This window comes from Hippoglossus hippoglossus, chromosome 19 (assembly GCF_009819705.1).
Source record: "Hippoglossus hippoglossus isolate fHipHip1 chromosome 19, fHipHip1.pri, whole genome shotgun sequence".
Classification (NCBI taxonomy): Eukaryota; Metazoa; Chordata; class Actinopteri; order Pleuronectiformes; family Pleuronectidae; genus Hippoglossus; species Hippoglossus hippoglossus.
Genome location: NC_047169.1, coordinates 10,183,897 through 10,209,369, shown reverse-complemented (window position 1 = coordinate 10,209,369; position 25,473 = coordinate 10,183,897). Strand labels below are relative to the sequence as shown.

At 43.4% G+C, this 25,473-nt stretch overlaps 2 protein-coding genes across 3 annotated transcripts; one reads left to right on the top strand and one right to left on the bottom strand.

Annotated features, from left to right (window-relative positions):
• Positions 1-461: 461 nt before the first annotated feature.
• Positions 462-17,629, bottom strand: LOC117753302 (CDP-diacylglycerol--glycerol-3-phosphate 3-phosphatidyltransferase, mitochondrial). The gene is made up of 11 exons (XM_034571290.1): positions 17,480-17,629; positions 12,534-12,747; positions 10,648-10,725; positions 8,297-8,396; positions 8,019-8,208; positions 6,756-6,934; positions 5,733-5,932; positions 4,595-4,886; positions 3,757-3,905; positions 3,517-3,647; positions 462-1,017 (listed from the first exon to the last, which is right to left on the bottom strand). Exons 1-10 carry the CDS (start codon positions 17,593-17,595, stop codon positions 3,528-3,530), a joined length of 1,638 nt encoding a protein of 545 aa, XP_034427181.1. The 5' UTR covers positions 17,596-17,629; the 3' UTR covers positions 462-1,017; positions 3,517-3,527.
• Positions 17,630-18,987: 1,358 nt separating this feature from the next.
• On the top strand, positions 18,988-24,548 carry LOC117753308 (suppressor of cytokine signaling 3-like). 2 transcript variants are annotated; one of them, XM_034571301.1, is made up of 3 exons: positions 18,988-19,150; positions 22,740-23,085; positions 23,210-24,548. In XM_034571301.1, the coding sequence occupies exons 2-3, from the start codon at positions 22,957-22,959 to the stop codon at positions 23,756-23,758; spliced, it is 678 nt and encodes a 225-aa protein (XP_034427192.1). In that variant the 5' UTR covers positions 18,988-19,150; positions 22,740-22,956; the 3' UTR covers positions 23,759-24,548. The 2 variants fall into 2 exon arrangements, with proteins under 2 accessions (XP_034427192.1, XP_034427191.1); XM_034571300.1 differs by lacking the exon at positions 18,988-19,150 and adding an exon at positions 21,636-21,982.
• The last annotated feature ends 925 nt before the right edge of the window (positions 24,549-25,473 follow it).

Here is a 25,473-nt window from a genome sequence, read left to right as displayed (position 1 = left end):
CTCAGTTTTTCTTTTTCATTCGACAAGTCTTTAGATCTCTCTTTAATGTTGTGGTACTTGCATATAATTATTATAATCCCATTGGTTTTTAATTCAGCCAAAAAATAACCAAATCCACCAAGTGTTAGATTAAACAAAGTTAAGTGAAGAAAAACTTTGTATCCAAACCTTCTGATAAAAGTTTCTTTAAATAAATGCTGCTGGTTTGTGTTAAGTTATTGGAGATGATTTCATGCCACTTGGACCAAAGCTTTATTGAACACAGCCGACAATATAAAAAAAATCTGACAAATATATTTTTTTAAAGTTTAGCCAAAATATTGATTCAGATGTTTTGCTTGGGGTATTTTTTCCCCCCAATCAAAATAATCTCAAACCCTTTGTTCTTCTCTTTTACCCCCAAAATAAAACATTGAAGGTAAAAAACAATCATCCTTTGCACCGAATTAAAAACACAAACTTTCAGAGTGATTGAAAAACTCAGCACTTCATCCTTTAATTTACAAAGATAATAACACACAGACACTGTACAGTTAAACTCTGATTACTGCTGTGGGCAGAGCTGTAAACACACTCCGATCTCTTAAAAACTGTCATTAAGGCTCCTTGAGGAATCGCAATTCTTCACCACACCCGTCTGTTCACCTCAATTACATCGGGGACACTCACTGATCCAGTCCTCTATTGCTTTCTTACACATGCAACATGAACCTGTAGGGATGTGCGTGCAGGGGGGAGAAGTAGTTTTTCTTTTTTTGGAAATGTTTGTAGTCAGTCATATGCAACCAGAAGTCCACAGAAACATGAGTTAATGTATAACGGAGTTATCGATATGCAGGATCTGGAACTTAAATGAAAAACAGAGGATTCTCCACTTCTCTCCGCTCCTCTGAGTGTGAGTGCACGTGTGAGTCACTGACGAGGGTTGTGGTCGATGTGAAGCACGAAGAGGGCGACTCCCGGCTCGTTCTGGAGCGGACCAACCTCCAACAGAGATAATACAAAACAGCCTTTCTCCTGAAAACACAAAGAAAAAATATTAATAGTATTTTTTTTTATAAACAGGCATATAAAATATTCAGGATTGCACCGCTGTTAATAGAAAATAGATTAATTTAATTGAAAAATGTATAAAATTTGTTTATTAGCAGGTCTGTAAAATCTTCCTTATATAAAAAGATTAAAAGTAAAAGTTAGATTAATGTCATTAAAAAAAGTATTAATGTTTTGTATACAAACAGGTCCATGTTCCATGTCTAATGTTTGTAGAAATCTTTTTGTTCTGTTGTGTTGTCTTGTTTGTTTTTATGTGAGGCAATGGACAAACCACGTGACAAATGTCCGAAGAGATTCTGACAATAAAGTGAAATTTTATCTAATTGAATCTAATCTAATCACAGTTTCCCAGAACCCAAAGTCACATCTTTTGTATTCAGTTTAATGGAGAAACTCAGTTTACAGGCTGTTGTTAAACCTCTAACTTAGAGGCACACATTGGCCCTGGTTCAACGTCTGAAACTGGAGCTTGGCCACTAGAGGGCAGTGAGCTCCATCGCAAACACACGAGCCTGTTGAACCAGGACTGATGTCGATGCTGGGACGTGAGCTGTGTGTGAACCCTTCAGTCTGGAGGCGCTCCAGCCTGTTGTCACCAGCTTCTAACAATAGACGACCTTTTATCCCTTTAACCGGCAAAGCTGTTGTTGAGTTTTTTTTTCCCCCTCTGTCAGGAAAACAAAGAGATAAGCGATAAAACACACAGATCAGGCATCATAGTTCCCGACAAATACAAACAATGAGCGAGAGTGAAAAAGCTGCTCGACGAACAGAAAACTCACAGTGGTTGTTTTCCATCAATGTCGAAAAAGTAGAAAACTAATATATAGTTGTATTTTATGTATTTTGTGTTTGTTTACTCTTTTGTGTCGAATGGTTTGTTATAATGTGTTTTTCCTATTTTCAATGAACCCCATTAAAAAGAGTCCATCCTTTCACAGTTTAATAAGTGAAAGCGTTGAGGCACAGAGGAAACAGATCAGTCAGGCTCTGTCTACACCGACGATAACTATCAGAATCCATCGATTTATTGGTGGCTGTCGTCTTTTCACGGGATTTGTTGAAAATATGGAAAATGCATTAAAATCGCCAGCTTTGTCCTTAAAAGGCTCCAGGGTCAAACAAGGTTTCTCCTCCGAACTGTCTTTACCACCAAGTTCCAACAGCGGGGAAAGCTGCTAAATAAAAACTAAACAACATCCACAAATCAAATAACCCTTTGAAAAGAAAAGAAACGCTGTACTTTTAAATCACAAGCTGTTCCTATCAGTCAGTGGATCAGTAAAGGTTTGTTGCCCCAGGTCGCATCTTTGTCGTTAACTAAATACTTTTAAAAAGGTCAACGTGACTTTGAGCAGGGGATCATCACCGGGAAATTTTCTCCTTTGTTCTGTGCATATTTGTTAATTATGCTCAGGCCCTTGACAGTTGATCTATTTACGGCTGTTTCCTTCTGGCAACAGATAACTCGCTTTTTTTTTTTTCTCGACTCTGTCCAGGTAGTGATAAGACACCACCCATTTACCGTCATTATCCAGCCTGTGACACTTCCTCTTCTCAGAAACTGGAGAGAGAAAAAAAAAAAAGAAACGACTGCAGAGTGGCTTTCCCTCAATCTGCAGCTGAGATCTAGACGGTGTCCCCTCTGGCAACAAGTTTACTTTTTAAAATCTATTTATCTTCCTATCAGATTGAGCAGCGCTTTTTTTTAATTTAATTTTTTTAATCTCCACCTTAAACAAAAACTTTGTCTCTTGACTCAGTTTCAGGGCCGACGAAGCCTCTGACTCCACCTCGCCAAGTCCTGACAGGACTCGGGGCAGCGCAGACCACACTGACAGATCATCGCCATAACAACACGCTGACTCACTTCTTGACACGAGTGAATCAGCCGGCACGATGTCCCAGCTCTCACTTCAGTGATTCCTGGGCTGCTGGGAAGACGAGGACGGGACCTGTGATTTGGGACTCGCCACAATGACTGCAGACATTTCTAAGAAGCCACAGCCTGTTTTACTGCGTGTGTGTGTGTGTGTGTGTGTGTGTGTGTGTGTGTGTGTGTTTTTCTGTGTGTGTGTGTTTTCAAGGCTCTATTTTGTCAACTAGGCAAAAATCCCGTATAGAATCTGAATAAAAACAAAAGAAACAAAGCAGAAATTTGCATCCTTTAAAATAACAACTATGGTTTATTTACTGTTGGATTTATGTTTTAATTAGTTATTTCCATTGGTTGTGGAAACTGTGAAATCCTGTTAAACATATATTCATAAACTCCATATTTATATAGTTTAAACATTTGATATGTTCTCATCTGGGAAATTAAGTTGATAGGTTTTTGATAAATAGCCTTTTTTAACTTCCATAGAAATGTTTTCACAATATTCACATTATAAACTCACAGTAATGATTTAAATATGTAAGCGAGTGTGTGTACGTGTCTGTGTGTGTGTGTGTGTGTACCTGATGGCGTCTCAGAAGAAATTCTTGATGAGGGGAGTGACGAGTTTCACCCACAGCTTGACGTGGCGGTCCGGCCGCTCGAACGTGGAGCTGGACACCTCGCTGGAGCGCTGGTACAACGACTCCTGCTCCTGAGAGGTTAGAACACAGGTGTGAGCTCGGGAAAGAATTACTCACTCATTCGTCAGCATCGTTTCTCGCTGTGGTTAGAGAAAAAAATAAATAATAGAAACGTCCAACCTCCTGCAGCTGGCTCTGCAGCTCCTCATTCTCCGTTACTATGGCGATTTGGGCCTCCAGGTCACGGTGAACCGAGCGGTAACCGAAATTGGGCGAGCCAATTAGAGTGAGGCAAGGCCGATCCTGCCCCTGGAGGTAATACCACAGACCTGCAGGAGAGGAAAAGCGCAGTGAGGTTAATTCTTCAGTGAGCCGCTTCCAGCAGGGATTTGTGTCGGGGCCCTAACCACAACTAAGAGGAAGCACATGCAGAAATCCCCTGCGTCGATCCAAAACCCCAAAGTATGAGAGAGTGTACATCCTCGTCCTGAGGCTACGACTGAATGACTGTACGAGCCGCCGTCTCTCACGCTACATTCCACCGTGACCACAAGAAGAGCAGCCGAGCAGGGAGACCAACAGTGAGAGTAACGTTTTAGCTTTTGTTGTTTTCACTGAGTCAAACGTACACCCTCATATTTCTTAAGGAGCATCAAAGGGATGAATAATCAAAAGTTATATAAAAATAACTATATAAAATCTATAATATAAAAATTATATGCAAATAATCTGTAAAAGAGGGTAAAATTCTTTTTAGTTGCATTTGGAAAACAAGAGGACAAACTGTACATTTTACAAATATTGATGCCAAACGGGTCTTTCCCCTTTTTAAAAGAAATGCATTATTAAGTAAGTAATTATTATAAATTGAATAATCTTTTGGTTTTAAACTGCTGATCAGACGCTATTAGCGATAAGAGGACGTCCCTTTGGGCTCTTTATAAACTAAACCACTAATTGAAAAGTAAAAGTCTGAGTGTAGATCTCAGCAGGTGTAATCTGTGCCCCGTTGTTTCACCTTTGGCGTGGAATGTCCACTGCGGCCTGTGGTACTCGTGCAGGTGAACCCTCTCCTGTTGGCCCAGCTGGCACACCTGGTTGTAAAACTGCCTGGCGATGTGGACGTACGCGGCGGGGATCGCCCCGGCGACGCCCTTCGCCCCGAAGAAGCCGTTGACCTCGGGGGAGGCGGTGAGGATGCGGTAGTTGGTCCCGGCTCCGAGCACCAGCCGCATGTACGCCCGCGTCAGGTTGAAGTAGCCGGACGTTAGGAAAACGGTGGAGTCGGGCCCCGCGTCTGTCAGCAAGCGCTGGAGGTTCGGCGGGAGACAGGAAGTGGAAGTTACAGGCGTGTTTCTAGTTCCTGACATTGTGAAAAATTGAACTGATATGAAATCAACTTCTGCAGAAACATGGTCGTTAATGTTTAATTACTGCTGAACTCACAAGGTCATTAAGGAGTTGGACAATATGGCCTAATATCTATTATCAGGATGATTTGATGATTAAATAAGTTTCTGTTTAACACATCAGGACATTTTACTTCCTTCCTCATGTTTGAATTTAGGTTACTGTGTGATGTATTTAGAATTATGGATTTCTGGACTGGAGTGTGGGCTGAAATTATGGTTAAAGGTCACTGTTCTTGTTGCCAATTTTTATTCAAACTGATTTATTTATTGCAACTTATCAAAGTGTATCACTGTAACAAAAGTAATTCTGATTTTAAAAACTTGCAAATGAAGTTGAGAATCATATCATGCATTTACTTTTTCTCTGTTTGAGCTTTATGACAAAATTATTCATGTTCCCTTTCAACTCAGTGGTCGGCTTCAAAAACCTGTGAGTGAAGTAAGTGTAAAATGTTAAACATACTGAGTTACAGTACACGGGAACAGTCCTGCACCAGAGCTCATGTTATTGTGTTCATTCCCAGGATATGTGACCAATTAACCTTGAATAAAATAATCAACCACTGTTTATCAGTCTCAATGTTGTTTATTAGTCACATGTTCAAAATGTGTAATTTATGACTTGTTAAGAAAAACAAGGTGAAAGGTCAACTTCAGTAAAGCTTTATCAGCGCTGAGCATAAAAAGGTGTGTTCATGACTCGGGCCAATCAGAAGAGGCCGGGGGTGCGGTGGGGGGCCTCACCTGTGTGACCTGCTCGTCCACCTGGATGCCCAGAGGTCTCATCTGCACCAGAGGGAACACCCACGTGTCCTCCTCCCCCTCGCTCATCCCCTCGTCCTCAGAGTCCTCCCACCGGTTAAGGAGCCGCTGCCTCGTGTGGGCCGTGTTCATGACCTCCATGATGCGTTCCCTCGCCACTGTTGAGAAGTCCTGTCTGTTGCCTGGTTGCCGTGGGGGTACAAGGGAACGAAACGAGTTTACACGGTGACAAAGATAAGTGGGAGTACTGGGGGACGGTCAAACGGTTCACTGGGTCACAGCGCACTCTGGGTTATGGGTAAGTGGGTGTATGCACAACCGAAGTATGTACAGGCGTGTGTGCACGTTCTTACGAGGGGACGCAGAAACCATTAGATGGGTTCAACTTTGCCACTTACTTGTTTTATTTCTCTCCTTACAAATTACATTTCATAAATTTTACCAGTGTGTTTGTGTCTTTTGTGTGTTTGTGTGTGTGTTGCAGTTCCCACTACGTATCGTCTTCCAGCAACACACTGACATCACAACTCTATTCCTGGTGTTCGTTACCACGGCGGTGCAGTCCTGCAGACATGATGTCATTCATCCCTCAAACTAACATCCTGGCAGTCTGCGCTCAAGTTACGGACACACTGTACGAGCGCGAGTGTGTGTTTGTGTGTGTCTACAGAGAAGATCCTGACAATTTCACATCCGGCTGCATGGCTAGCCAACCGCAAGAGCTCTCTACAGCTATCTAACTGCACGCACGCACGCACGCACGCACACACACACACACGCAAACGCGCGCACACACACACACACACACACACACACACACCATCATTTATTCGCCTGTCTAAGCTTTCAAGCTCCATTAGCAAAATCCTTCGTCTCCTCTGGCTAAAAATCGGAACCCCGCCATCCGAACCGAACATGAGGTGTCAAAACATGTTGGGGGGGTAAACATTCGTCTGTGGACACGCACGCGCGCACACACGCACACACACACGTTCGGTTTCCTACCTTTGTACGGATGCACCATGCCCTCCAGCATGTTGACCGAGTCGTCGGGCTGCAGCTGCAGGGAAACGTCCCCCACAGCCTCCACCAGGTCGGAGAAGAAGTCGGCGACCTCCCTGCAGTTCTCCAGCAGCACGTAGCGGTCCTGTCTGTTGGTGAAGTACGAGTCGCTCAGGTTGGCCCTGGAAAATGAGGGAGGGGGACGGATTTTAAGAAACCAGGGAGCGTAAAAGGGATTTGGGGACAGGTCATATGAGAATTTACTTTCTAAAACCAGGTTTATCTGAAGTCTGGTGCAACTCTGAACTCCAGCTGGGAAGAAGAAAAAAAAAAAAAAATCAATAAATGTCTCATGTATGCATAAGGAGAGAATAAGGTTCAAGGTGAGGATATTTTTCCCTTCAGTCCTGCACACATGGACCCATTTGCAAGTTTGACCTTGGATCCCTGTCGACAAACAGCTGCCCAAAGTGTAGATGTAGAGGAGCCAGGTTACAAATAGACAATGTCTGAAAGTGTCCCGTTGTTTAAAATAACATCACATCTCCCCGCTCTGCCTTTTCAGATCAACTAAACATGAACACACAACAATAATGAACTTTCTCTTTTCAAACTTCCAGCTCGTACAAGGAAGCTGCACTAGGATTTGTCTCCAGGCTAGTGAGTGTCTCCCAAGTCCATTTATAGTGTGTTTGAGAGTTAGGTTTTTTTTCACCAGTCTAAATTGCACAAGTGTCTGAAGGCTCGATTGTTCCTGCCACAAAGAACACGATCCCCTGACAAGAGAAAATGTATCCAAAGCATGTTGGGACAACAGAAACAGGTTGTGAACCCAATAATCTGTCAAGACGCCAAGAGAACATTTCTCTGGAACTGATGGACAAGTTACACACTCAAGTGGAATTTAAGTAATGCTTTAAAGGTTATATTTGATGTCGTGTCTATTGTCTGATACATGTGTTACATTGTTTAGGTCGACTGGTCATTGGGACCAGCGTGTGACATTATGTGTCCTGAGGTGAAATGGAGTGGAAACCACGAATCAACAGAAGACGGGCTCGGACCACACCCACTGTTCTCCATTTTCTCGGTATGTTGAAATGTGAGCGGAGGACACTTCCCAGAAACGACGGCGTGTAACACCTTTGCTTTGATTGCGTAAATGTTCAATGGAGCAGAGCAAGATTAAACAAGGGTGAAAGCGGGTGAGGAGGCGGAGGAGAACTCAACACAGGTGAACTCTCCTCATCCTGGAAGCCAACGTACCCGCTGATGATGATGCTGTCGTCGAACAGGTAGACTTTGATGTGCTGGACGCCGATGGTCTCGTTGAAGCGCTGGGGCACGAGCATCCGCAGCAGGCCCCTCAGGTCCGGCGTGTGGTACAGGGAGACGCGCATCTGAGAAGTGAAGCGCTGCAGCAGCGGCAGCAGCATGGTCCTCGAGTTGATCTGCCCTGCACGTTAGAGAAGAGACACCATCAGGACGGTGAGCGCGGTGAACGCTCTGCGCTGAAAAAGACCTCGTGAGGAGCGGAGACGGACCTCGTGATCCGCGGGTGTAGTCCAGGAGTATGGAGACCTTCAGGTCAGGGGAGTGACTGTGGTCCTGTGAGCGCTGGAGAGCTTCCTCCATACAGTCCACCTGATTAAAAACAGGAACAGGCATCAAAACATGACTAAAAAAGTGCTGCATGGATTTACAGTTAAAAAAAGGGTCAAAATTCAACTTTGCTGGTAAACCAGAGACATTTAACACTTAAAAAAAAAAAAATGAATTCCAAAGAGCTCCATCACATAATTTATCGGAATCCTACAGCTTCCTCTGCAGCCACAAAGATCTTTATACTTTCATATATAAACACTTTGAGTTCCCCTCACTTAACACAAACCAAGTTTCTGCAAAATGCTTTATAACGAAAACAATTAACTGATTAGTTGAGAAAAGAAAAAGAAAAAAAGGTTTAAAGCCGAATAAATCATCTAAGTAATGTATCGCATATACCACATGTGCATTTGACAACGTTTCACAAGTCGCACAACAATAGGCAAACGTGACGCGTCACCACACAATGTCGGTAAACGCGCCAGTAAAACATTTATTGGTTCCAGTAGAGGGGATCTTTGGGGACCTGTGCCCCACCAGCGCTCAGAGGCCTTCAAGTTTCCTCTGAGGCAAATCGGACAATGAGTGGGAGCTCACAGGAAAACAGCTGCAGGTGCATCTGGATAGAAAATGTTTGTGTTCGGTTTTCTCGCTGAAACTCAAGCTCTGTAAATCAGAGCATAAAAAGTGAATACTTACTTTACATCCAACATGAAGGAAGGTGCACGTGATGGTGAAATGTGTCCGACTTACACCTGACACCAAAATATCTTAGTTTCTAAAACTAAAAGTAGTTTAAACAATGGGGACAACAGTGTTTGTTTTTGGGTGGAGTTGAATATGATTAATTAAATTAAAAGCTGCATCAGTTACAATAGAAACACCTTTGACCTTGACCCCCAACCACTTATTAGTGACCTCTGATATGGACCATAAGCCCTGCCTCCTCCAAGTTAGCGGATGTGGCATGGACCAAAATTAAGTGTCAAATTTCACATTGAATACATTTTTCTCAAAGACGTTTCCTGTCATTTTAATTTACTCTTATCACTCTGATGTTTGTTCAAGTTTTCAAGTTTCTGATAAATTTGGTTTTAATTAGTAATTTGATGCTACAAAACCCAGGGCTGGTCGAGCGTGTGTATCAGCGGGACCACGACACCACACCACGATCATGACTGTGCAGACTCTGGATCCAAATGAGGTCAAGAGCACAACTTGGTGGCGCCTGTGTCCCAGATATTTTTGGCTTGATTTTTGTACAGAAGGAGGAAGAGGAGACACATCGTCCATCTTCACGTCTTGTTTACGAGTTTGCAGTTCTCATCTTTCCTGCCTTTTGTTGCCACATTAGTATAATATTTTGGCACATTACTGCCGCCCTTCGGACCGATGGAACCCCGTGAAACTATTGGCCGGAGTGTGCATCGCATGCTCGTGTGCGTACATAGCGTCCATTGCATATGGCGTGCTCAAGAAAAACACTAGATTTCATTTTCACATTATTCTCATCGCCTGCACCTGCACTAAAGCAAATACACTGGACAGGTGTGACTGTCAGTATCAGGCAGGTCTCCTTTGTGCTGCGCCTGGGACTCGGGCTTCACGGTGAAATATTACCTGCAATTTGCGTTCTTCGCTCCAAACCACACACCACGCTCACATTCTTCTACCGACCAGAGCCGAGGTTACTGTGTCCGATTACGAGCGAAACCCCCGGGCCCGAAAAGAACGAGTCACGTAGACTGGCTGCACCTTTCTAACTCACATTTCTAGTAATCCGTCATCTTAGGGGTTGGCAGCTGTCACAGCAGATCCAAAGGCTTTTAGGTGTAATTAAGCATGTTTGACTTGTCTCTGCCCTTTACTGTAATTCACCCCCTCTGCTGCTGCTGCTGCTGCTGCCGCTTGGCCGACCAGGAAAAAAAGAAAGGACGTGAAAAACAGCTGAATATGAGCATCGGTCCAGACAGCGGTTTGCTCTGGGTTAACGTTGTTATGCTAGGCTTTCCAAGCATGAAGAACAGCAGGCTATCATATGCCAACACTGGTCTCCTTATTCCCATAAACCCTTGCATTTTGAGGTCTTTCCTTGTAACTGGCCCGGAGTACATTTCATTCTGAACAAACCACACTGCGGTTTTCTTGGAACACGACTCTGACTCACATTTTCTGGCATCTCTGACCAGTTATTTGGCGCGTGTCTGCGTTTCAACAGCATTGTTCTCACCTGCCCGAAAAAACTAAAGCAGGTAAATTCTGCAGAAACATAAGCCGTCGGTTTTCTCACCATCTCCTGCTCCAGCTGACCTGTTCCCAGATACAAGGAGGCCATCACCACTCGCCTCTTTGCGGTCTTGATTCGTGCCTGTGGTGAGAGGGAAGAGGGAAACACAACAAAGAATCATGACGGAGGATGAAAGGACGGAACGAGGACATGCAGGCGTCAGGAATCTGGTCACAAAGGTCTGATACTATGAAAAGGCCGGACTCATGATGGGCTCATTTTCTGCCAGTAACAGCACAAGACATATCCAAAGTAAACTGACAGAAACTTAATGAGTAAATAACAAATTGCTTTTCTAATGTTTGTGTCTTGTCTGTTGACGTTTAGACCAGACTATAATGCATTTTTTTTATTTAAGTTATACATTTCAACCACTAGGGACATTCAGGTTTAGAAGGTGTTTCGACATCGATGCGTTTGCTGTAAAAAACACGTTATGGTTTGTGGAAAAATGACATTTTTCAAGCCCGAGCTATATCTGCATCTATCGGTTCAGTTAATTTTCCATTAATTTGACCATTTTCTTCTTGAAATATAATTTGACTGCAAAACACAGAGCCCGACATGATGTCCCCGACAACCCGAAAGAAATCTATCTAATTATCAAAATATTTGCTGATTGATTTTAGGAAGACGTAAATGTAATTCAACTTTTTATGGAATTTGTATTTGTCTTACTATGTGTCATGTGACCTTTAGTACAGAGTTACCACCTCTACTAGTAAATAAAGTAACCGCATTACTTCCTTTTCATTTTGCTTCAGGCACAACAAATGTTTTGGCCGACTGCACTGGCAAGTGTCATCACGATTTACTACCATCAATCAGCCTGACATTTAGTAACAAAAAGGAAAGTGCGTGCGTGTGTGTGTGTGTGTGTGTGTGCACACATCAAGTGATCCAAAAATACGGCAGCAAAACGCCATTCAACCTTCTCAGTCTTCATTGTTATGGGAAAATGTTGATGAAACAAATGTGGTGTCTTTGTGAAGCACACCCATTCACACACCCTTGTAACTCACTTTATGATCACTTGAACATAAAGTGGTATTAAACTGTGTGTAGTATTTTTTAAAACCAATCATCTTCAGGGATCAAGAAGGTCGTCAAATCAAACACTTCTTCTGAAAGTTGCCCATATCATCTATGTATTACACTGCGTTTATTTGTCGGATACAGACGAAACAAAGCAGGAAATCATGGGGGGGCAGTGTAGCTAGGAGTTCAGGTGAGACGACCATCAGACAGGAGCACGGAATTTCAACGATGGCTTGAGGAGACACTTTGAGGTTTGGCAATAAACTACAGGCGTCTATTATCACAACCTCCACCGCCATGGTTGTTGTTGTTGTAAGAAACTCTTGACTCTGCGCTGCCCATTAGTGGAAACGGACGTATCTCATAAGAAACTAAATGGGGGAGGACAAAAGTCAAAAAAACGTTGAGAATTAGGTCAAACTAAATCAGGAGAAGAAATATGTTTGTTTTTTTCTATTTTGAATATGGCGAAGTCAAAATGTCAAGAATAAGTGTGAAAATGTGAAAACTAAACTTGGAAGAGGAGGCCGAATTCTTTAATACATTTAATAATAATTAGCAGTGACAATGTCAAGTCACTTCAGAGCGGAACAATGACCATAACCAGCTGCAGTGACAGGAGCTCAACTCAGGTGAGAGGAAACAAATTTAATCTGCTGGGACATTATTACTTCCTCAAGCATTTTCTTTGTTTATCTGTCATAGTACATACAGATATAAAAGTGATCACAATCAAGTCTGACTCATATCAACCTTTGATGTGAAGAACTCTGGCTCCGTTTTTATTTTTGTTTTTTTAACCATTCCTTTACCCCAGAAGCGAACCCTGTTGTTATGACAGTGACACTGACCTTCATGGTCTGGTAGAACTGGTCGGGTGATCTGAGAATGTGGATGTGGGTTCCCGGCACCCTGAAGGCGGGAACGTGCTCTGCCATCCATTTGAAGTGGGCGCAGAGGCCGTCTGCGCTGCCCTGAGCTCCGGCTGACCCTGTGGGCCTTGTGATGCGATACGGGGCCGGGTCGGCTTCGGCCAGCAGGGGAGCGAGCAGCAGCACGGAGGAGCTGGAGGAAACATGGAAATAAAGAGATAGAGTGGTTTGTTTGTCCGTTTGTTTGTAAGGACGATAAGAGATTACCACAAAATTCAGTGGAAGGATGTGTCCAGAGAGAACCCGTTCAAAATGTGGGCATATCCGGATCAGGGGACAGATCCAGGAAGGTTTTTCACTACTTCAACATTGCAAGATTGGACATTTTTCAACATTTTCCTTGATTTCTTTGGGAATAATTCATGGATCTTGATGAAAATAATCATGTTTAGGGGGACTGATATTAATGAGTGTGTGCAGTTGGTGCAGATTAAAATAAAGAGGGCTGCTGGGGCTCAGCATAAGGGCTCAAGGGTGGTAATGTTGGTCTGTCCTCCACTTTGGACTGAGGAGAATTACAAGAACAAGGATCCCACCGACTCTGCTCCCCTGACATTTGAGTTAGTGCCATCATGAATCTGACATTAGTAGAAGCAGCTATTGGATGCTACTGTCCTCACCCTTTAAAATACTTCTTCTTAAGTCAGTTTTCCTTCTAGTAAATGCGTTTGATCAAACAGTAAAAACAAGCGCGTTTTTCTATTTCTGACTTTATGTCTTCTCTTTGAAAGTCTTCATGGAAACCCAGGTGACAGTGTGGAAAACAACCAATCAATATGGACATGTCTCCTGTCTTCCTCCTCGTCGGGGAAGACGAGGTGAGACAAAGCGTGTCAGCTGTATCACAACACACCGCACAATAGTTCTCACAGGTATTGTTTGTCCTGCAGGTCCCCGGGGCCTCGGGTGTCAGACCTTTCTCACCAGCAACAGGAACACACCAGCACGATATAGGTAGTTCAACTGGTCCACCGAGCTAAAACTAACGTGGCGCAATAGGATAAATCCTCCCTTCACGGAGGTTATAATGTCCGGTTTTACTTGAAACTGTTTTAACGACACATTGGTCCAACAGTATGATTTATATTGTCTTATTCTGAAATGGTGTATTTTGTTGTTTAACCTACCCTGATGAATATGAATGGGATGGACTAAATAAAATATAATAATAAAGACACCTACAGCAAAACCATATATATATATAAAGCAACACATTCAACAACTTGGACACATTTTTTGAGAATTCATACAATTAACTCAAGAAAAAATAATTGATGGATAAATCAATAATGAAATAAACAATAATGAAAATCGCTCCTACAGCTGCTGCCTAAGAAATACCTCAGTCATTACAGCGGACTGCATTAGTCTTAGCTTGCTCTACTTCCAGTAATGGCAGCTCAATGCAAGTTTAATAAAGCGATTTTAAGTACATGGAAACTAACGATTATTTACTCACTTTGTCAACAAGGTTTTTCAGTTGACGATCATGGAAACGGTTGTAATTTTCCGTCAGTGGACTAAAGGCTGCTTTACACATCTGGGTATAGGATCAACACAGAGCCTGCACATGTAGCCTGCCATTGCGGGCATTCATGTGTGTTGTTATGTGTTGTTCTGCAATTACATCGCCAAACGCTAGCTGGAGGTGGGCTTTTTTATCCCCCTGTGAACTGAGCAGGACTTGTTGGAAGATAGTACATGTTGAATAAAAGAGAGAAGACGTCAGAGCAGATGATGTGTGCGATGATATAAGAGATTGAGGGTTGAAGGAGCCCTTGTTTTATGTGATTGTCCGGTAAAAATAAATCCTGTACAAGACATCCCAGTAGTTTCTTTGTGCGTAGTGGAAGGTACGAGACAACGCCCTGCCTACACACGTCCATTCTACGTTGACCTCATTGTGTTTAACCGTAAAAGACACAGATTGAAGACCGAACTGTGTGTCTGGTTTGTCTTTTGTCAGTGTCCTACATTTCACCCCGACACCACAGTCATCCCTCTCCTTTTTGTCTCCGACATAAAATCACATAATTGGGTCTGACAATGCAACCACATTAAATAAAGACAGGGTGGAGCAGTGTTAACCTCAGAGATCACAAGCTGATTGTCAGGAGTCACTCCGCTCGCCCGCCTTTCTATTCATTATGACCAAACTTCACGAACACACAAACACACACTGGGTTTACGTTTGGGTTCGGATTTGAACCACAAAGGCCACTTACAACGAGCTGGAGGAAACAAAAGTCGCATGAAAACAGAAAAACACAGAGCAGGGCTTCGCTCCAAAGCCACTGTGCTGAGTTAGACGTTCTGCAGCAAACACACGAGAGGGGATTTCCCTGTTATTTGCAATTTAAATCATAAACACATACTTTACTCACTGAGCCATAGAACAACTGCAGCATCAAAGGGAACATCCTCACGTTCATGGAGCTTAAGCTAAGATATCTTTTACAACAGTGTAAATGACAAACGTATATGTACATAGAGGTGAGATCAGGTTTGTAATACACCAAGCTTATGTAATGGTCCTTAACTGAACTCAACGCCTTTACAATTTTCTGGAAGTGGTTAAAGATATAGGGGTGTGACAGCAGATAAGGAACACCCTTTGACACTACTAGAGCAGTGTCCGTTCTCAACCTGCCAGTTTGGAATGGGCCGTTGACTTGGCCTGTGGTAATGTTGTTGTGCTATGTTTCTGAACATGTTTAAGTGACCTGCAACAATTGAGCAAGTAAACACCGTCTGCAGGAAGCTGCACCACAGCTGCTGCACAAAGAGCTGTTCACCTGTTTATTCATAGATCAGGGAAGCTCAGTACACAGAAACCCGAACTGGAGAATCAGTTTGTTTTTTTGACAGTTGTCGTTAACAGACAGTTCTACAATAAACTCACTTGTGTGCGGGGCTTTATATTAACAGTCTATGGGGCAGGGCAAAGGTAGAAAACTTTGTGTTCATCCTACCTGATTTATTTGCAGTGAAGATTTTAAAGTCAATGTTTTTTTTTCGTAAAATGAAACAGAATTTACTTTATTACTGTCAAAATGTGTTGATTATCTGCAATGTGCATTGTGAGATATGTGTTCCAAAGTCAGACAGACGTTTGTGGTATTAGTGGATGAAGATGTTTACATACCTTCTTTTAATTACAGGGATGGGATGAGCAAACGTAAAATCCCCTCAGACTACATTGAAATAACCTAAATGCTTCTCTCAAACCGAAACAAAGTAGATCTGTTAATCCTGACACAAACACACTGCATTATGGTCTCCGTTGATGCCATTTGAATAAAACCTATAATTTCAGCAGTGTTGCACGTCATTACAAGACGAGCGATTTGATGCCTGGGACTGAGGTGGAGTTAACTTCCTTAGATGTAATGAGGTGAGAGGTTAAGTTGATAAACTGAGGATTTAGCTGGTAATTTCAATGAATAGAGGAGCTGTTTGCTTTGGTATGTGTCTGCGCCACATCCCTCCTGATTTTAAGCATGGGATTGCAGAAAATGCTGCGTCTGTCTTCCGCTTAATTCCTCACAATTCAGAAATCCCTGACTGGGAATCACACTTTATCCTTAAAGGATTTAGATCTTCATTCCTCTCAGTGGATCTAGACTGATTTGACAAACTTGAAAAGCTGTTTATTTTCTTCCACTTTTATAGTTTATAACATGTAGACAAGTACTATAATTCATACTGTAATGCTAAAAATATGTGAGTGTTGAACGTTAGTTAGCACTAATATGCTGCAAAAGAGCAAAAGTCCATAAAAGACCACAAGAAAGAAAGATAAGTTGATGACAAAGAGTAATTTATTTTGTTGAAATATTTTTATTTTGGGACATGAGTGATCGAGATATTTCTGTAAAAGAGGACAAATTTGATATCATTAAGAGGACCAATTTAATATATATTATTTTATGCATTACACATGATAATAAAGACGTCAAAACAATGAATCCGAAGGAAAATTACAGATAATTAAAACAGTGGGGTGGGTTTGGTTGCTGCCCTAAATGTTTTAATATTCCTCCTCTTTTCCAGAATATTCTGGTGAACTTTTTCTTTGAATTCTTCGTCTCTTGCCTTGAAAAACTTGAGGGGAAATGTGGAATCTAACTGTTGATGTTGCCGGAGAGAAAATTACGGCGATGACCTTTCCCATCTCTTGCTCTTCTTCGATTATTTTATGTATTTTTCAGCTGGGAGCACATGTGGGTTTTCTATTCTGTCCTGTTGTGGACTATGTGGACCTTTTTATGTTTATTACAAATAAAGTAAAGTAAAGAGGGAGCATTGTTGTTGTTAGTTAACACTTTCTCCTGCCAAACTGTGGGTACACTGTGAACTGTGTCAAACCAGCTCCACCTCCATGTTGGACTCTGGGGTTAATCAGCTTTCCCAGCATCCTCCTCTTCAGAATAACGTGTCAACTCAAACTATGAGGCAGCATAACAGTATTATAACACTGGTGTCGTCCGTGTGTCAGGTTTCCTTTGGCAAACATGTCATCCACTGTTACATAACAGGAACACCATGTACAACCTCTGACTTATTTGCCCTGAAGGTGAGTTGCTGTTTGCTCAGCTGACTCGGGAGGTGCTACTATACTAATCGGTCAATAACGAGCTTTCAAATTGGCGCTATAACGCATTAGTTCCACGCAGACACGCCACCAATCTGCGGATAAAAGTGATGAACCGCTGGCGTCGCGTTGATTCTGGGTTCAAAACACGACCGTGTCCGATAAAGGACGCATTAGCATCTGTAGCACTGCGCGGTGAGGAGACATAAGAGATCAAAACACGGGTGGGACTCTCGTGTCTGTGTCCCCGAGGACGAGCAGCGTCTCTTACCCGCCTCGTCTGTCCCGTGCACGGAAGAGCCGGTCCGATATCCGGGTGAAAACCCCGGCGATGGCCGGTGAGTACACGGAGTGCACCAGCCTCCTCCAGGACATGGGAGCCGCCATTGCTGCAGCGCTGACTCTTTGAAGGAACTTTATTGACACCGCGCTGAGTTCACAGACAGGAGTAGTAGTAGTTGCACTGCAGCTCAGGTGCAAATTTGAAGTACTTATACTTCACTTGAGCATTTCTATCATGTTTCTATGATAATTTAACTGCATCTTATAAAAAAATATGATGCACCTCTACATTTATTTGACAGCTATAATGACATTTTACAAATATGACATATAAAACACAACAAGAGCTTCTAAAATATGATGTAAAACTTCCAAAAGTATAAACAATTGGAGCAGAAAGTATTAATCAGTTATTTAATCTGTCAGAAAAATGAGATGGCAAGTATTTTTGCTAATTGTTTGGGAAAATAAAGTCCAATATATAACGATATAATGCTTAGCACAGTAAAGGGTTGTTCTGCGTTAGATTTATAAAAGTTTTTGCTGTTTTTCAAGTAATTCTCTGCTCATAAAGAAGAGTTTAAAATCGCAACCTTCACCTAGGAGCAAAAATTTGTCTTTAGAATGTAAAAATAATTATTTGACATTTATTGTGATCATTATCGATACTGACTGTTGTGAATATTGTAATCATCACATAATTTTGGCCATATCCCCCAGCCCTATAATGAATAGCTCATATTTCCAGGTACTAATAGCTGCTTTACCTTCACACTTTTAATTGAAAAAAAAAAAAGGATTGAGAAATTGCCACTTTTGGCTCTGGAATAATTCTGATGGGTATTTTCAAATTATTTACAAAACCAATAAATCAGTTGATTGAGAAAACTAACAGGAGATTAACCCATAATAAAAGTGCATTGGATTTTTACCCTGTATATAATACTTAAACTTGTGTAATCGGAAAACATGTTCCTGTTTATAAGTAACATTTTCAATGCAGGACTTTTACACTCAACGGGCTATCAGGGCTTTTACTTAACTTTATTCATAAATTTTTCCACAACAACAAATAAATGAGTCAGACAAACAATATGTTAAGGGTTTTCTTGGTGTATTTATGTTTTGGGGTTTGTAGTTTGAGCTCCTTGAAATGACCTCTAGTGGTCAACCTGAAAACTGCCTGGTCCCTTCAGTCAAATTCACCCCTGACCTTAATTATGTGTGTGCACATCTCTTGCAGCTGCTCACAGAGCGAACAACAGCCCTGCCTGTTGTCTTTCGCTTTACTTACTGGAATCCACTTCCAAACGGCGTGACTTCAGCTTTCACCGCAGGTGTTGTCATGCACAACGAAGCAATCTGTGTCTGCTCCAATCAACAGGTGGTTTCCTTGTTTAATCAGATATTGCTTTTCTTAGAAGACGCGAAGCCTGCCAGAACCAGTCGATCATCATTATTAACTGTAATAATTATTATCAACTGTAATGACATTGTTGCTTGACTGGTAATAGCATGGGGCGAAGTTAATTAGTGCCACTAACGTTGTGATATAATTTGTGGTGTCATTTGCTTAGTTGACTTCTTACTTTCTCACTGGATAAAGAAAACAACTGCAAAAATCCTGGTATATCTAATTTGGTGCGGTTTGTTGATACAGGTATGTTTTTTAACCTTTTGAATATCGTGGAAAAGTTTGTGTGTGTACTTGTGCTTTCCTTGAGTATTTCCATTTTCTATGACTTTATACTTTTTACTTATTTCAGAGGGGATTCTTGTGTTTTTCACTTCACTGCATATCAGCAAATGAGAGCTACAGTTATTTCAACGATTTGAAAAGCTTTAAAGGGGAATATAAAAAACAACAAGTTGTATACAGTATACTAAATACTTAACAATAGGTAGTGATTGATCTATATGACTCGCTCCAGATAAAGGCTTGAAATATTTTAATTCTGGTTCAACTATGTAAAGCATTTTGTAGCATTGTTTTGAAAAGCACTGACATGTTTAATGAAACATTAGTATAATTATAATTATAATTATTATTATTATTATTATTAGTAGTAGTAGTAGTTGTAGTAGTATTACCATTTATAATAATAACCTTACCCCAGTAATGATCTAAACACCTCATTACAACTGAAGTGACCTGATAAATCATTATATGTCAATAATTATTATTATAATCCTACAATAATATAATGATACGATAACACTACCAGAGGCCTTCCAGCAGTGCATTTGGTTGACACACACACATTCACACATAAACACACACATACACACACACACACACACACGCACGCACGATGCAGGACTTGTGACAGAGTATTTCTGGTCAGGTTTACTGGTAGAGCAGTCCAGCAAGTTTGTTGCTCAAGAGCACTAACAATAAGTCAGATGCTTCCTGACACGACCCAAGGGCCCGGGGGACCCTTTCTTTAAACATTAGCCAGCTTGTAGCAGGTTAGATGTGAATCATCTCTGACACTTGATATATTTTCTATCAGAATACTTTATTCATACTTGTGGAAAAAATTAGCATATTACAGCAGAATTAGAGACAAGTCACTAATGAAATAATATGACTTCCAATAGCGATAAACAGCAACGTACATACTCTCCAAAAGACTGGATTATTGAGCAAATATTTATCCAGAGGTAGAGGTTTATTAATGGACCTTGCTTCTTTCCTTGTTATGCTTCCCGAGGCTGTTACTTCACCACTTTGCAGAGAGAAATATTCAACTTTTTACTCCACAAATAATGTATAAAGATCTACATCCATGTTTAAATTTTATTGTTTATTTTCCATATTATTTTTCAGTTTCATATTTGGTTGTATTTGTGTTTTCTTTAAATGTATAGTTGTTTATGTTTTAACTGTAAAATATCAAGCCTCGATTACGTTTCTTTGTCAAAAAGGGTTTGATAACGTCATCTTAGGAATCATTGCCAATTATTTTTTATATATATATATATCGACCTATATATCGGTATCAGAACTGTTTTACGATATTGTCATCATCCCCCAAAAATCCATATCGGTCCGGCTCTACTTCTGATATAAATGTTCCTTTTGATTCTGTCAAACTGCTGTTGACTCAAATCTGTTACGGTCAGATAGGCCAAGTTATATTATTTACCTGTGTTATTTAGGGTTGTACGTTTATTAGACCACATTTCAGCACCATGCAGTGTTTAAATAGCCTCACTCTGTTCATGTCCGGGCAGCACTGGATGTGACACAAGTTCCCACTTTTCATGGAGTTTGTGTTTGTATTGGTATCTGGTATCTACAGTACAAAGTGGTGATGTAAACTATGAATGGCTTTCATTAGATCAGCAGTTCCTAAACTTTTCAGCCCCCCCAAAAAAAAATCACTCCAGCGACACATGTGACCCCCATTATCCCAAAGGATATTTATTTAAGCTGGTTCACAATAAATCACCGATATGTGCACATGTGGTAGTGTTTCCTGTGGTGCTGCTGTAAACTGACCTGCTGCAACTGAAGCTAATCTGTCTTCATCACCTCTGGAGTCACATGGAGACAAAGAAAATCAGGAGGCCGATGACTATTGCAAGGTTTTATTCTAAGTTGAACAAGTTTTGGCTGCAACGCTGTTTACCCCTGACACTCCAGAAGTGTTTTGTGGACTCGAACACTTCACCCACCCCTCCATCCACATAGTGATGAGTAGATAATGAGTGAATTATCATTTTTGGGTGAACTATCCCTTTAAGTGTTGTTGTGTTTAGCTTTTAAAACAGTTTTTAACATTGTGAGATATTCTTAAATAAATGTTACAGTATTTGATTACTGGAAATCACCTTGCGACCCTCCTTCTGTGTGTCCTGACCCCCTTCCCCATGGAGGTCACAACCCACTAGTTTGGGAACCACTGCAATAAAACCTCATCGGACTCCTCCACCTTCATCACACACACACACACACACACACACACACCCAGGATTTCACTGAATATGGTTTTATTCTGTTCCACATGCGGAGCTTTTAACTTTTTCACCTTGCGGAGTCGCAGGGAAGCAGCGGTACCAGGAAACAGCTCCGGAGAGAGAGATCACGCTGATTGTGTGTTGGCAACCTGCCACGGGTGGGGGGGGGGGGGGAGAAAGAAAAAAAGAAAGAGCGCGAGCACGTGTTCCTGTTCTTTGCGTGAGTGCGTGCGCGCGTGTGTTTACTGGAAGAGCCCTCTGCGCGGAGGAGGCGGGGCCTTACGGCTTCACTCACTGGAACAACCTCCAGTAACCTTCCTCCACACACGGACCCGACTCCTCCGGAGCGCCGCCGCATTCCTCCGCTCAGGACCCGAGCCCCTACACCCTTTCATCGGATATTTCATCTCCTTCTCTTTGCATTTTAATGCCTGAGTTAATCATTCATCTGGCACTACTCTCGGGTAGTTTGCATTTGTTCTGCTTTGGCGACGAGCGGCTGCGGCGCGGGGTCGAACAAATCCGCAAGGTAAGTTGCAGAACCGCGGCGGGGGAGACGATGAGAAGCCGGGGTTCCACTTCAGCTCGTGTCGGCGGAGAGGCTGAGGAGGAGCCGGGGGGGTGCGGGGGGGGGGGGGGGGGGGGGGAGAAGCACGGGAGTCTGGCCGGCTCCTGGTGCGGTGTAGCCGGCTCAGCTGGAAGTAGTGGACCGGCGACTCTTGTTCTGAATCGTCATGGCGCCTCCTCCGCCTCCATCCCCGCGTCCCGCACTGTCCTACCAGCCTCCGGAGCTGAGCCCCGCACCAGCCGGGACAGCTTCCCCTGTAGCCCGGGGGGAAACCGGATAACGGGGAACCACGGGCACAGAATAAAAACAGGCGTTATTATATAGTGAATAACGGAGAGGGGTACAGGGGGGGGATTGTGGGGAAGAGAAGCGCGCCGGACTCTTCCACCGTGTGACCCCGTTTCTGACAACCCGTGTTGCGGTGCGCCCGATCGAAGACAATTGAAAGCAATCAGGATCCAGTTGCTGTCTGTCTCTAGCAGCGTGAATAAGCGAGGATTCATCGAAACTAAATATAACCTGCACGGTCCTGCCTTGTGCATGTGTCATAGTCGCCATGTAGCTGCGTTTTATGGGGGCGAGCTGCAGTGAGTGGAAGTGTAAAGTTGTCACAGAGTGTGTTGCCTCACTGTGGAGGGATTGTGCATGTGTGTGTGTGTGTGCATCAGCTTCTATACTGAAGCAAATGTCTAATCTGTGCTCCATCCTTCCCTCCCAGCTGTGTTTAGGTGCTCTCTCCCAGCCCCTCTCTGGATGCATCAGACTCCTCTACCCCGGGGCCCTGGACCCGGTGTGTGACCCAGCCGCCCTCGCCCCTCTCGCCCTCCTGTTCCTCTCCCTCTGCTCCGGACTCACTTCCACCTGTCTGCCTCGGCACTCCCGTCCTGGGCCCCCTGCCTCTCGACCAGCAGGCGGAGGCAGGGGGCCATGGCGCCATGGTAGCCCTCGGCGGACGCTACCCTCTCGCCATGAGCGGTGTGCCCCCTCCAGTGGGCCGAGTTCAGGGGTCCAACTTTACCCCACATCACTACAAGCCCTTCAGCTCACACGCACACTACCAACAGGTCAGTCTCACCTGAGTGTTAAGAGAAACGCCTGTGTGTGTGTTAAGTAATGACGTTTTTAAAGTTTAAAAGTTCACCGTGGCTGATAACATGTAATAATGGAGTTTTTCTGTGCCTATTCCAGGTAATGCGTGCTTTGCATAAGCTCCAGGAGAGTGGGTTTTACTGGGGGGCCGTTGGAGGACGAGAGGCCAGCTCCCTGCTGCGCTCGGAATCACCCGGCACTTTCCTGATCCGGGACTCCTCGGACCACCACCATTTCTTCACCCTGTCTGTGCAGACGGCTCGAGGAACCAAGAACCTGAGAATCCACAGCGAGGGAGGTGGATTCTTCTTACAGCCGGACCCCCAAAACACCCAAGTGCCACCGCAGTTCGATTGCGTGCTGAAACTCATAGCGCACTACATGGGGAAAGGGCTGGACGCTGGAAGGAGCAGAGATGGGGCATGTGGGGGCAACTCAGAAGAAATTAAAGGCTGCAACGTTTATCTGATTCACACTGGCGGAGAGAGGATCCCCCTGGAGTTGCGGCGACCCCTCTCGACCTCTCTCTCGTCTTTGCAGCACATGTGCAGGAGGACCTTGAACAACCAAGGCCTGGGGTCGGAGCGAGCCGAGCAGCTCCCGCACACACTTAGAGACTTCCTGGAGGAGTATGATGCTCCTATATGACTGACAGGAACTGCAGCGGTCCATCGACAGGGACCAGCAGCCTAGAGGACGGCACAGCCTCCACCAGAGACTGACCAGATTTAGCCTTAGATGCCAATGTGAGGTTAGTTTCTCATTGTAGCCAGAATCAGCTTATCCCAGATGTGTCTCAACACTGACGGGAAAGCGACTGACCTGGGGTCTGGAATGAGGAGTGCAATTTGGGTTAACCAATGATTACCTCGTCCATCCCACATTGCAAAAACTGACCGCTACCAATGTGAGTGGCAGACGAAGCCCAGGGTCAAAGGTCAGAGTTTTCCTATGACTGCCTCGGACGCAGAGCAGAGCCTCATAGAAGATTAACCCAAATGGTCGATAATGATGACAGTGGCAGCATGATCAATACAGCACCGGTGATCCCCGCGGGTTCGCTGAAACCTCTCGTCTCCCCCGGTCAGCCTGACATTTACAACACTTTGGATCACTGGAGAGAAAGAAAGGAGGCGCAGTAGAGGGAGGGGGTGAAGAACGGACGAGTTTCAGAGGAAAGGCAAAGTTCAAACAAGGGACTCAAAGCAGAGGACTTAAAGTATTTGTTTGCCTGACTGTGGGTGTATTTGTGTGTTGTGGTGGCGCACACATTTCCATTGCTGCTTCCCGCAAATGTTGCCTCATTGAGGGGAGAGAGGCAGTCACTCATGCCAGCTCCACACACACACTCACACACACACACACACACACACACACACACACACACATCCACACTCACACAGGTACAGGCCCACATAAAGGCTTTGTTCACGTGGGAGCAAAAAGATGAAAGCCCATTACAAAGCATCTTCTCTCCCATCTCCTGTTTGTATCTCGTTTCTCCTCCATTAGCCAGCCCCTGCCCCGACTTTTTATTTTGTTTTACGGAGTTGCATGTGCGCCTTGACAGTGACACAAAACAGACCGCTGTTGCCGAGACAAAAGCTTGTTACGGAGACAAAAGCCCTGGCACGGGACCAAAGAAAACATCAGTACTTATTTTTATCCAAGCTGGCTGGAAATATGTCAGCGACACTGTAAAGGGAACTGACGACGACGACGATCCTGGAGATCGGGGGAAGGGTGAGGAGAGGGACTGAGCGAAGGAGAACGAGTAGCGGGAAGAGGGATTAGGAAAGAGGAAATTGAAGAGGACAGAAAAGTGGGGAGGGGGCCGGTGGTGTGGGGGGAGAAGGGGGAGGAGACATACTGGTACACAGCTAAACAAAAACACTGACTGGATTGATGTCGCAGACTTAGGGGAAATGATACAGAGCAGCAGGACGCTGCTCCTGCTAATATACATCCAGGGTTGCCAAGAAGCCCCATGTGAAAAAAGAAAGTTTTAAGTCTTAATACTGTTATTTGGACACTCGCGGTAATTTCTCCTCGACATTATCGCCTCGATTTTACTCTGTTTTTGTGGAAATGTGTCAGTGTGTGTGCGTGTCTGTCTGCCCTGTATCCCCCTGGATTTCTTAAATTGCCATTCATGAAGGAGACAATAGAGGAAATGAACTATTTTGTTGAAATCCTGTAACTTTAGAAAAGTTTCTCGCCCCATCTCCCTTCCATTATTACCTCTGAAGCAGGAGCGGGCCGTTGGGTTTGTCTGAATGTCATGGGAACACGAGACTAAAGCAATTCTCTCAAGAAAAAAAGCCTTTTGTAAAAACATGTAAGACTCAGATTTGATCAAAATT

What these genes read in the sequence shown, in the direction of transcription:
- LOC117753302 (XM_034571290.1), bottom strand. Translation starts at nt 17,595, where the DNA reads ATGGCGGCTCCCATGTCCTGGAGGAGGCTGGTGCACTCCGTGTACTCA. An exon ending in GCACGGGACAGACGAGGCGG is followed by an intron (nt 12,748 to 17,479) that starts GTAAGAGACGCT and finishes TGTTTCCTCCAG; the next exon opens with CTCCTCCGTGCTGCTGCTCG. An exon ending in GTGGACATTCCACGCCAAAG is followed by an intron (nt 3,906 to 4,594) that starts GTGAAACAACGG and finishes CCTCTCCTGCAG; the next exon opens with GTCTGTGGTATTACCTCCAG.
- LOC117753308 (XM_034571301.1), top strand. Translation starts at nt 22,957, where the DNA reads ATGGTAGCCCTCGGCGGACGCTACCCTCTCGCCATGAGCGGTGTGCCC. An exon ending in CACACGCACACTACCAACAG is followed by an intron (nt 23,086 to 23,209) that starts GTCAGTCTCACC and finishes TGCCTATTCCAG; the next exon opens with GTAATGCGTGCTTTGCATAA.